At 42.5% G+C, this 12367-nt stretch overlaps 1 protein-coding gene and 1 long non-coding RNA gene across 12 annotated transcripts in view; one reads left to right on the top strand and one right to left on the bottom strand.

Moving 5' to 3' along the window:
* The window catches only part of LOC120499764, a 55539-nt gene extending 50674 nt beyond the window's left edge, over positions 1-4865 (bottom strand). The window contains exon 1 of one of the 2 annotated variants that reach the window (XR_005626963.1): positions 4740-4865. This is a non-coding gene — a long non-coding RNA (uncharacterized LOC120499764). The remainder of the gene's footprint in view (positions 1-4739) is intronic. The other variant, XR_005626962.1, reaches the window with a different exon arrangement.
* Positions 4543-12367, top strand: part of PPP1R12A (protein phosphatase 1 regulatory subunit 12A) — a 111043-nt gene continuing 103218 nt past the window's right edge. For 4 of the 10 annotated variants that reach the window (XM_039703814.1, XM_039703819.1, XM_039703817.1 and 1 more), the window contains exon 1: positions 4545-4907. In XM_039703814.1, the coding sequence (XP_039559748.1) occupies positions 4671-4907 (237 nt within the window). In that variant the 5' untranslated portion in view covers positions 4545-4670. Of the gene's footprint in view, positions 4908-5039; positions 5330-12367 lie in introns of those variants that run through there. The other 6 variants (XM_039703816.1, XM_039703815.1, XM_039703821.1 and 3 more) reach the window with 4 other exon arrangements.

Raw genomic sequence — 12367 nt, 5'->3', positions numbered from 1 at the left:
AGCTCATGGAAGATGATGGGAGAATACACCACTGCAAATCCAATTCAGAACTCATAGTTTATAAATCTGTGCTCTGGTTGCTATGGTAGTTTTAGTTTTGGTTTTGGTGACTCAGGATTATGCAGCATCAAAAAGTAACTCACCTCGAAATGTGGGGTTTCTGTAAAAGAATCATATTCAAAACTGACTAAAGAGCAAGAAGTCTGCTTCTTATGTAGTTTACTTGAAAATTTTGATAGCAATTTGTGCATAGTCCTCTTACCTCTTTTTTTCTGGATAAGGATTATACCAGAGATTTCACTGTTACATGTGTGGGTATGTTACACAATTAGGGTAGAGAACACACCAGATTTAAAGATAGAAATGACTATGACTATCAAGTAAAGCAATGAAAGAAATGCCTTATTCTTATGATAAGTATCTCTGTCATGGTGTTTTAATGTGAAAGGATACTTTTATATTTTGTTATCCTCTCTCTCATTTTACCATCCAGGATTCTTTATACAAATCTGTTAAATTTCTTAGAAAGTTTTGTGTCAATATATATATATGCAATATTTGTCACTATCCTTCCAACGACCCTTTTTTCTCAGAGCTGGAATTGATTACATTAACTTTGATATATTAGTTTTCCTTCAATGGGGAGAGAAAAATGTTAAGACAAAATTTTAGAAGCCACACTGTGTGTAATGCTGTTCAAAATGAGAGACAAGGCAGCAATTTTCCACTTGGAGGTCAGAACAAAATTCTACATCCCAAAAGATGATGATTTTGGGCAGTGCAAAAGCTTCATCTGTGAACATCTGTTGTCTAGAAGCCTGTGTGAAATAGCTTTGAACAATGGCTGTAATGCTTTTAAGAAAAGATGGAAAACCAGAAAGCACACTGATAGCAATCTCATTGCTAAATCATTGTATTGATCAATTGAAGCCTGTTGTTAAATTAACTGGAAATATGTATACACATAGATGCTATCTCTGTAAAATGTTTACATCATTACCTCTACGGAAAAGCTGCCCTACTGAATTCAGTGCTGATATTTCTATGGGGGAAATGACATACTTAATCACCTTTAGTCTTGTGTACATACATGCCAACAAGGGATTTAACAGCACACCTAATGTGTTGGATAGTCTGGTAGCAATACATCAAAAAAGCCTGATAAAACTAGGTCTAACCTAGTGTGTCCTTAAGTTGCACTTATAAAGCAATGCAAATGGTTAAGTGTCTCTCGTTAGCATACTGTGATTATTGTAAACACACATGCACACTTATGCAGTTATCTAATTCACTCTTGTGATACTCTCTTGCACTAGTGATTCCTTTAGAGCTAATTTGATACTCACTTTTAATATGGTCTTCAAAGACAGCTTTAATATATATTTGCTCTAACCCTCTGCACAAATGAATTTAACACTCCATGCTTAGACAGATAATAGGAAAAGAATTTCATATTTCTACCAAAATTATTATTGGCATTTACATATGTTTATCTCAATTAGTATGGAATTGGAAGCTGCAGACTCTTATCTTCTCTCATCTACACTGATTTTACACTGAAATGGAATGACATTAGACAGGGGGTAGAATGGCATTATGACGGGGTAAAGGATATGGCCCCATATGCCTTTCCTATTGAAATTACAAACATTTATGGGAGATATGAGATAGGAAAAAATTAGAAATTAAAAATATTAGTATTATTATTCCCTTCTTGAAGTGTGAACACTTGCAGAGATGAACTAGTTTACATGAATGACAGCTCTACTTTTTGCTTAAGGAAGACCATATGCTTTGCTAGATTTAAGAACTACATATAATTTCCAGCAGTGCACACAACTATCTCCAAAAGACATTTATATTCAATATATATGGAATATCTGAGTTTCAGCTGACTGTACAAATGAATTATATCTTGCCTGTAGTGTCTGCAAAACCCCTCAAACATAACTCCCAACCATAAGGTGCAATCCAAAAAAATTTAAAAGTCAAGGAAAATAATGTCAAGAATGTGGAATATACAAATAGCTGCAGTGCATGGAAAAAATATTTGCTGAAGTTCACTGAAAAGCTGGAGCTGAATCAGTGAAAAAACTTTCCTGGAAAGAAGAATAAAAGGAAAGTATGAGCTCTGGTTTTTAAAACCAAACTAACTGCATGATATTTAAGAAAATTGAGCTGTGGAACCTCTGCATTTCACTAACAAGCGAAGAAGAGCGAGTTGGAGTTAAAAGAGGATCCATGATCAGAAAGAAAAAGCTTAGCTGGAAAATTAAAATCAAGCAGAGAGGTCTGGAACTTAGAAACTTGCTCCATGACATTGAAATTCCTGAGAGAGTGCATTTTGAACACGTGCCTATCGATTTGCCTAGAATTACTTTGTTGCTAATAAAGCACTCTATTTAAATATTGTGTGCTGAAATAAAACATTCTTCAGATATGATGTTTCTTGAAGAGTCAAATTTTCAGACAGCCAACTGAGAGAAGCAGCATGTTGGGGAGGTGACTTGTGAAATATCTGAGGCATTTGGGGCAGGGGAATGCAACTTTTATCTTGCATTACCTTCTTCTGGGTTAGTTTTCAAGTCCTTAGAAAATGGCACTGGGTTGAGAGTCTGTCCCCAGGGGAGTTTGCCCAGAAGGACAAGACCACAGCAGGAGGCTGGAATCTGATTCCAGATTCCAGATTCCCTCTTTAGACATGAGTCATGTGCTGCAGCCAAGCTCCTGGCTGGTAACTGTCCATGCCCTGTTGATGGTACCAGTGCTATGCCAAAGCACAGCTAAATCACTCGTGTGAGCAATAAACACTGCAAAGACTGGCTTTGAATTGTGCTTTGCAGTCAGCCATATTTTCAAACCCAGGAATCTAAAATGTACCCCTGGGTAGTCACACAGGCTGCCAATGGGAAGGTATAAATTAGGTGCCAGGTAATCTTTCATCCACCTACTTAGACTGCAAATCTTTCTCTGGCAAATCTTTCATCTTGACTACCAGATGTTGTCTTTTGTTCTCAATCACATTACGCCTGCAAACTGTCAGTGCATGTATCTCATGCACTGCTGTATGAGTAAGTCTGATGGATATTATGCAAATATCTCCAGATGAAAATCTGTTCTGAAAGACATTAAGAACAGCACGTTGCTGCAGGTATCTTGCAACTACTACTTCTTGTGAAATGTCACTGACATCTTTATCAATATAAATGGAAATAAGAGCATGAGTTGGCTGCACGATTGCCCACCATAAGAAGGAGAGATTGTAATTAGAAAAGCACAAATCATGCAAAATTTGAAGTGTATGAGGTTTGGTGACCGTCTCAAACTATACTTTGTTTCCTATAATTAGTTGAAAACAAAACTTATTTTCCAGTAAGTTCAAAACCACATTTTATCCCCAGAGATTATTCCATTTAAAGCAAAATACATATTCTTTCTAGCTAAAGAAAACAGACTGTGCATAGAAAAAAAAATTTTATTATCTGTTATAGCTTGGTTCCTAGAAGTTGCAACTCTGAACAAAAACATTTTAGTCTTTGTATCTTCAAATGCTGCGTGGTTTGTAACTACTTGTTTTCTCCCAAGAGAAAGGATTGCTGTGCTACCCCCAGGTTTTGGCATCAATGCTACCCCCATTTTGACATCATGGAAGTGAACTGTATGTGAAATGGACACTAAACACAGGGCTTTGTCCGCTGCCAGGTAGAATGATAGAATCTTGGAATGTTATGGGGTTGGAATAGATCTGAAAAATCATCTAATCCCAGACCCCTGCCATGGGCAGCAGCAGGTCCCTCTAGACCGGAATCTTGGAATGTTATGGGGTTGGAATAGATCTGAAAAATCATCTACAGACCCCTGCCATGGGCAGCGGCAGGTCCCTCTAGACCAGGTTGATCAAAGCCTTATCCAAACTGGCTTTGATCACTGCCAGGGCTGGGGCATCCACAACCTCCCTGGGCAGCCTGTTCCACTGTCTCACCGCACTCACCATAAAGAATTTTTTTACAAAAATATCTGTCTAATTTGTACCCATTAGTCCTGGTTCTATCCCTACAGTTCCTGACAAGGAGTCCCTCTCCAGCTTCCCTGGACTGTAAGAGGCAGATGGGAGCTGATGCTTTCGTACACCAAGCTGCTCTGAGGTGGTCCTGTCTGACCTCCCAAAACAAAGGACCCTCAAGCAAGTTGCTCCATTTATTTCCTCTTTTCCAGCCAAGTGGCTGCATGTGTCCCGTTTGCCAGCGCAGGCGGAAACACCGACGTTGCCGCAGGTGACAGAAGCCGCAGGCGGGAACGGGCAGCACCTTCAGCGAAGCTGCCCGACGGAGGCGGGGCTGCAGCCCCACTGCCCCCTCACAACTCCCGACTCTCTCCCTCAATTCCCACCTCCCACTGACCCCTCACGCCTCCCACTGCCCCCTCACAGCTCCCACCCCCCCATGGCCCCGCCCCGCTCGCGCTCTGTCCCCCGCCCCGCAGCCCGCCCCCCGGCAATCTCGCGGGATTATGCTAATGAGGCCGCCATCGCCCCGCCTCCCCGCTCCCCGCCCGCCCCGCGCCCTCCCTGGGCGGGTGAGCGCGCGCGGCCGCGGTGCGCTGTGGGATAGTGGCGGTATAAAGTGTACGCTCGGCGCGGCCGTGGCTGAGGGGGCCGGCGCGAGCAGGGCATGAAGATGGCGGACGCCAAGCAAAAGCGGAACGAGCAGCTGAAGCGCTGGATCGGCTCCGAGACCGACCTGGAGCCGCCCGTGGTCAAGCGCAAGAAGACCAAGGTGAAGTTCGACGACGGCGCCGTCTTCTTGGCCGCCTGCTCCAGCGGAGACACCGAGGAGGTGCTGCGACTGCTGGAGCGGGGCGCCGACATCAACTACGCCAATGTGGACGGGCTCACCGCTCTCCACCAGGTCGGTGCTGGGCCGATCGAGGGGCCCCTAGCCGGACTGGGGCGGAGGGGGGCGAGGCCGGCCGCGCTCTTCCCCCGGAGGAGGAGGTGGAGGAGGAAGGGGCCGGAGGCGGCTGCGCTCCCTCCGCTGGGGGGTGTCGGGGCGGGGAGGCGGCGGCAGGTCAGCCTGGGACCGGCCGGGGCCGCGGGCCGAGCCCCGCGCCGGCGGGGCTGCCGCGGCGGGAGGCTGCGCCCCCTCCCCGCGGGCAGGGCGTCGGAAGGGGCGGATGGGCCTCTCCTCCGGCGGGAAGGAGGTGCCGCTGACCCTCTTTCGTTTTCCCCTTTTGGCACCGCTTCCCTCGGAGGGCTGGGGGAGCGGGGCCTGCCCCGAGTGGGCTGAGGGGCCGCAGGCAGGTGCCCCCCGGCGTGGGAGGGTGACCGCAGGTGAGAAGGAGCGGGCCGCCCTCGGGGGGCGCTTCTGCCGCTGCCCCTTGCCCGGATCCCGGTAGTAGTTCCCTGCTTCCCTCGTCTCCCCGGTTCCGCAGTAGTTGAGCCGATTAAAGCCCGCTCGTGTGTGCGGGCGGCCGCATTAAGAGACGGATCATCTATTTCTCTCCGGTTTCTAGGGGAAACCAGTGTTTTGTTCATTATATAGAAACGCGCATCAGGAAGGGGCTGCTTGTTTTCGTTACCGGTGGCTCCCGCCGCAGTGTAAAAGCTTAACTTCAAGAGGAGCAGGGGTCTTAAATTTTATTTTCGTGCGTTGGAAAGTAGTAAAAAACCCAATCCATACTGCTTTGTTCTGGTGTGGGTATGTGGGAGGGGTGTTGGTGCCGAGGGAGGTAACTTTCACTTGGGCCGGGGGGGGAATGGACGGGAAACTGGCTGTGAAGTTTCCTCAAAATGGATGCTTTGTGCATGTTGAACTTCATAGCAGTCTGATTGGAATCTCAAAACGTTAGCCAAATAAGGAAAGGCTGTGGCAATCCGGAGATAATGCGGGTTTGCCTGAATAGTTTTTTTTCTCTAGAAGGCCAAAAGCTTCCACACAGTATTAGATTCACTGAATATCTGGAAAGCAAAAAAAAATTATCTTTGACAGGCTAGCTTCTTGTTCTGAAGTTTAGAAATTGCTCAGTAGTTCAAAAAAATATTTTTATGGTTATTTGTTGTAGGTTGATCAAGTAGAAATCTTCCCAAAATGGTTAGGTGAGGTGGTTTCTTACATTAAAAAAATGAGATAGTGTATTTGTTTTCTCCATCCTTTATAGGTTTTTCAAGGCTATGAGGCTCTAGAAATACATAAATTGCCTTGCAGGACTGGGTAGAATCTCCTCCTGAGCATGGGATATAAAATTCTACGACTTTGCTCTGTTTGCTGTGTCTGAGTTGTCACTTGCTCGCCTGTAAAGGGTGTTGGTTTACTTTCAGTTGTGAACTGAACTGGAAGAATGAGTGTGTGTTGTGGTTGAGCCTGTCAGCGTGTGACTGCAGCACGGTTACCTGACTGCAGGCTAGCCTGTCACTTCATTGCAAGGTTTTCTGTATTTGTCCTCCTCTAATCAAGTTATGGTCGCTTCGTGCTTCCAGGGAGCTCTGCTTGAGAAGCCATACCTTAACTGGTTAGATCCTTGGCTCTGCAAGTTGCTGTACTCCAGCCATTGGTAGGGAAGGATGACGTTTAGTTTAACTCTATTGTTAGAATAAGAGATGGCGTTCTTTCTTTCTGCTGTCCAGAAGGCATTTACAGAATGTCTGTGATGCTCTATACAAAAAAGCTTTCATCAGGGTAATTCTGAGCATATTCACCCCCTCTTTTTTGTACGTTGTAGTCAGCTTTCAGTTTGGAAGGGCAAAGTCTGAGGGAGCAGAGGTAAAGATTTACATCACTGCTAAAATTCTTGCTCACGCTCCTCCTTTCCCCTCCCCTCTTTTAGTGATACCAGAAGACCTTTTCTGATTTTATGGTACTGAAACCAAGTAAGATCAGTTGTGAAGTTATAACCCTCTTGAGGCAGTACAGTAAGCAGAGGTTACCTGTTGCTATTAAAAAAACCTTATAACAAATCCATGCCTGTGATGACTCTGAATGGTTTCACTTCATGATTAACACAAAATCTTACTTTCTTTTAATATGCCATGTAAAAGGTGCAAATCACACATGATGTGGTCTGTAACATGAATTAATTAAATTAAATTTGGCTGCAGCGTGAAAAAAAGCTGTTCTCAAAGGAAGGTCTTCTAGAACTTATCATTATTCCTGACACTTTTGACTGACTGGCTGTGTTCAGGTCCATATTGTTGTGTTTAAGACTGCCATTGAGTGCTGGTTTTTTGTGGTTCTTTGGTAGGTTGGGGTTTTTTCTGTTTTGTGTCGTCTGTCAGATCCCATGTAGAAGACACTGCTCTTCAGAGAAATAAATTTATCTCAGTAAAGGTGAAATTACTGTAATTTTCTGGTTTGTGTCTTTTTGTCTTCCATCAATTTATTTTTCCATTTTTTGAGAGCAAATGCATACATCTGAAATAGCAATAAAATTAAATATTTAATGTAATATTTAGCCTTTGATTTTCCTGCTACATATGGCAGTTATAGGAAGAGATTTCAGCTTTGTTTTATTTTTCACAGCCTAGGTAGTTGGAAATGCTAAGGGGAAAGTACCATTAATCCTGAAATTCTGGTGAACTTTGGGTCTGGTCTTTAATGGAGCATCAGGCTTTGTTGCTGAAGCCATTAGCTAAGCTTTTTCTCTGAGTGGGCTAGAGTGGTGTGACCATCAGAGAGCTGCTTGTAGAATTGTTTCTCTTCGTGCATACGGGAAAGAAAACAATTACTTGACTTGGTAGCTGAGAGGAGGAAAGTGGGGAGGATATATATAGGTACTTCAGCTCTTGACAGTGCCAGTGAGCAGACTTTGTTTTTTATCTGAACGTGCATAAATGAGTGGGGTTGAGTGCATCATATCTGAGGACAGATGAATTAAATTCTTTGGTATCTTGCAGAAGAGGAAAAATTGTCGTTAGGTGATGGTTATTATTCCTCTACGTAATTTTGAGTTCAAAGCTTGCTTTAAGAATTTGTTCTGCCCAAGTCCGCAGGTTAGGCCTTCAGCAGAAAGGACAAAACTGTTATGTCCTGATTTCCTGTCTGTGAGATACATATGTAATGTAGCATATTGCACAGGATACTGTGTATTGTGCTGCAGGATCTGCGTTATATACATACTGTGTGTCTGTATCTGTAAGACCAGGAAACTTTAAAATGAGAACTTAAATTTACAATCAGATGTCAGTGCTGTTACTCCAGTGGAGGTGGAAGTTTGAATGTTGCACTTTGATACAGCTGTTATGCAGGATGAGCTCTAACTTAAGTACAGCTTTTCTAATCTGCCTTAACAATGGAATATAAGGGGAACTTGAGACAGGAAAGAAGCTCAAAGGTGAGCTGTGACCTTGCAGATCATTAGTGTCTCCAGAGTGGGGAGTTAGAAGTGGCATATTCCAAAATTATTTTAAGAAGAGGCTATATCAAATTTTCAATAAAACCTGATCTCTTCTTAGGCAGACGTATTTCTTCAGAGTGGGATTCGGTTCTTTCATCCCAAAAGCTTAACGCCTATCATTCCTCAGAGTTTGGACTCTCTTCTGCTTTCCTTGGCTTTTATGAAAGAGAATTTAGTTCACTAGCTCTGACTGGAATTTACTGTTTAAATAGCTGAAATTAGTTTGTCTCGAAGTTATGTGAAGCTCTGTACAGGAAAGTGGAGCCCACCCTTTCTGGACAGCACCACGGAAAGACTGCATGCAGTGGGGAGGGACCACGATGTGGCCAGTTTCCTGGAAGGCTGCATTTCCTGTACACATTGCTCCTCTGGGAATGTCGGATATGCAGTGTGGAGTACCTGCACACACCTCAGCACTGGCTGAGATTAGGCTGTGGTTAGGTATCACAATTTATGCAGCCTGCTTTTTGACTGCCCTTTTTCTCTGAGGCTGCTCAGACCTAGGAGATAGTAACCTTGTTTTTGTCCTACTTCTCTCTGGGTGAGGATGGTGAGTGCTGTAGCCTGATTCCACCACACAGCATGGAAAGAACGTGTCCTGCTGTGCTGATCTTACCTGTTCTGGGAAGGGTACTGCTTTGGAGGTACAATGAGGGAAATCCTCTTGGCTGTTTGTGCATGGGGATCATTGCGCACCCACAGGGGATGTTGTTGGTGAAGGCCCCTGCTCCTTGCTGAAGAATTCATGTCAGCTTTTTTGTCTGACAGCTACAGTTTAATTAAGCAAAATTCCTTGAAGGCTATCTTCTGTATCAAATAGTGCTTTTCTGCACCTCTTGAGGTGCCCAGTTGAATATGAAGGTGAGACTGTTTTACCAACATTGTAGTTACCTACTAGTTCGCAGATAGAGCAGTTGGCAGTGTTACTTTCATTTGCTGCCGCTGTTGTAGGACTCTGCTGTGTTTATCCCTGAATGCTAATTAAGATTGTGTGTTTCACAGAATGTTTGCTTACTCTTTCTGAGTAAGGACAGTTCTTGCTGTTATTTCCTTTGGATTTTTTGAGATATATTTATTAGAAGTACCTTCCTTTGCAGGAGTTTTTGCAACTGTTTATGTGGAAAGTTCTGTCAGGGCTTCTGGTGGCATATTCTTAGTACCTGATATGGTAACGAGTATGGGTACCTTTGGCACAGCTGTGTCCATGTTATGACACCCTTTCAAAACTGCAACCAGTGATGCAAAAGGAACATAAAATCTACCAGCACTGGATCCCTTTGCCTTAGAATTTGATACAGACAGTACAGCCATAATGCTCTCTATTTCTTCTGATGAATGGTATGATACAGGTCATGTATTTGAGCTGTGGCTGCAGCACATCAAGGTGTTAAGAGCAAAGACCAGGTTGCCAGAGTCTTAAATATATAGAATGTTTGCATCATAGCAGCAGCACCCAACAACCAAGGGTAAGGAGGGTATGGAAATAGCTCAATGCTATCCCAGTGACCTCCTGGCTATGATTTCTACCATTACTCTTTCAGAGAATGAAAGTACTGGTGCATATGGTAAACTTGTTAACTCTTCAAAACTGTCGAGTAGGTGGACTTCATTTTGTACCGAAAGGTTTGTACTCAGTTACAAAACTGATGTCAAAGTTTCACTGTTTGGAGAGGAACCAACCTACTAATCACCAAACCTCCTAATGCTCTCATTGTGGATGTTCTGCCAATGAGAATTTTGGAGTAATTTGTTCAGCTTGTTTTATTATTCTTCTATTATGGCTTTTTTTTTTCTATTTATCTATGATACAAGATAAACAGAGAAAATTAGTCCAGAAATAAATTTCTTGTTGACTTCACTCAGTGATCTGACTATGGAGGCATATTTGTTTAAATTCCCTTTTGTAATTGATTCTTGTGTGGGCCACAGATCTTTCTCTCTGTGGTTACAGTAGCTAGGTTCAGATGGTACAGTAAGTACTTGTTAACTTCCTACTGATGTTGTCATCTAAGATTTTAAAATTTTTTTTTACCCTTTGAAAGGGAGGCAAGAAGAGGGGAAAAAAGGTGTGATTTTCAATAACATACTGTGAGTATAATAGTGGAAATTTAAATACTGTATTCAAAAAATTGTGTTCTCCTTGGTGTTTTATGAAAGAAACTAGTAACAATCTCTTCACCTTTTTAGGTTTATTATTTTTGTCAAGTCTGAACCTGGGATTTCTATGTATTTTCATTACTATGGATATTGCTTGTGAACAAACAGAATAATCCAAGTACATTCTAGCATATAGAAATGACTTAAAGTATTTAAAGCCAGTTTTCATGTTAGTGTAACTGACAGGTTTCTTAAACTTGCTAGTCATGGAGGAAGAGTTCTGCATTCCAGTGTAAGAATAAATTCAGCTGGTAGGGATTTAGTATTTACTGAAGCTAATGTTCAGGGACAATTTCTTTTGGTCTCTAGATATGAATTGCACTGGAGCATTAATGCTGCTTTTACAGTATAGCTTGGTCTGTGGTTTTCTGTGTGTTCTAGTATATTTTTGGTTGTATTAGAACACTTTCTCATGATAAGCCATCAAAAAGCACCTTGTAAGAGTAGATGAGATGTGCTTTTTTATGTATTAATAAAATAGATATAAACACACTTGATTTAAGGCCTTTATGATTTTGACATTGTAGTAGCAAGAATGCTGTTGTACCAAATTATTGAATTTGGTCAAAAAACATGGAATATTATTACTTGTTAGCTAAATCTGAGGCTAGGAGATGGAAGCAGTCAGAATGAGTGTCCAGTAGATTTACCACTCTGTATTCCAGGCTTAACAATATATGCTGTGTTGTAGTTGGAACAGATGGTTTGACAGGCTCTTGTGCAGTTCTTTACTTGTTTATCCCTTTGCTCATGCTCTCAGTTGCTCCCTTTCTCAAAGTTATTACTTAGGCTAGTAAGACACTTAGTGCAATCCTCTCAAAAACTGAGAGCCCAGCAGATTGGTAGTCTCTCTGTGTAATTGTGTTTCCTGAGGCTGGACTCACATCATGTAGAATTGAGGAACGTGATCTGTTCTAGCAAATATTGAAATTTTATCCAAGGGTGCCTCCAGATGGATTAGACTTAGGTGAACTAATGTGCTCTGAAAGCAATGTGGAGGTAGTTTTGAACAATTGTAGCATGAGTGCAATACCTTTCTAGGATTCTTGCAGCCAAGAAACTGTAAATTAAATCTTATTACTGCTGTATTGTAGTATAAATCTAGATCATACCAAGTAAGACATGCAGCATATGAGGGCATTTGCCTAACAAATGTTTTGTCAGTGCCAAACAGTATATTTTTCTTCATTGATCTTGACAGCTGTAAAATGCAAACTGGAATGCAGCTGTAAAGCAGTGGAGCCGTCCCTAAGCTGGTCAGCTTCTGATGCTGCTGGATGGGTGGAGACATTCCAAGCTCCTTTACTTTCCTATATGCATTCCTGAAATGACAGTCAATGGAAAGCGTGGCATAAGGGTAGTGGCATTCCTCAGCTGTTTCCTTTCTAGTAATTTTAAGTCTGTAACATAGAATACAAGAAGGCAAAAGATGATCATGGTACTTGGTGGGGGGGGAAGTATCATTGAATTATTCTTTTTTAATGCATTGTTTTGACAAGACCTGGTACCCAGCTCTTGTGTTTGAGTTATTGAGCACACTGAATCAGCCACTGCGCTGATCCTGGAAACTCTGAATCTTTGCTGGCTCATTGGCAAAACCAAAATTAGAGCAATATGATGGAGTCTTTGAACAAGACTGTCTCCCATTTATGTCTGAGTGATGTTAGGACTTACCCCAATAATATATTTGTTAGGTTAATGGCTTCTAAAGGTCTGTTAAACAGAGTGAAGTGTGGAGTTGGCTCTGAGAAGAGGGTGAAGCCCCTGAGAATCAAATGTAGCCTGATTTTGGACCTACACACAGAAGTAGGTTTATCTTAAA

The sequence above is a fragment of the Passer montanus genome, unplaced genomic scaffold (genome assembly GCF_014805655.1).
Source record: "Passer montanus isolate IOZ18808 unplaced genomic scaffold, ASM1480565v1 scaffold17, whole genome shotgun sequence".
NCBI lineage: Eukaryota > Metazoa > Chordata > Aves > Passeriformes > Passeridae > Passer > Passer montanus.
The sequence above is the reverse complement of the archived record's forward strand: the minus strand, read 5'-3'. Positions and strand labels throughout refer to the sequence as shown.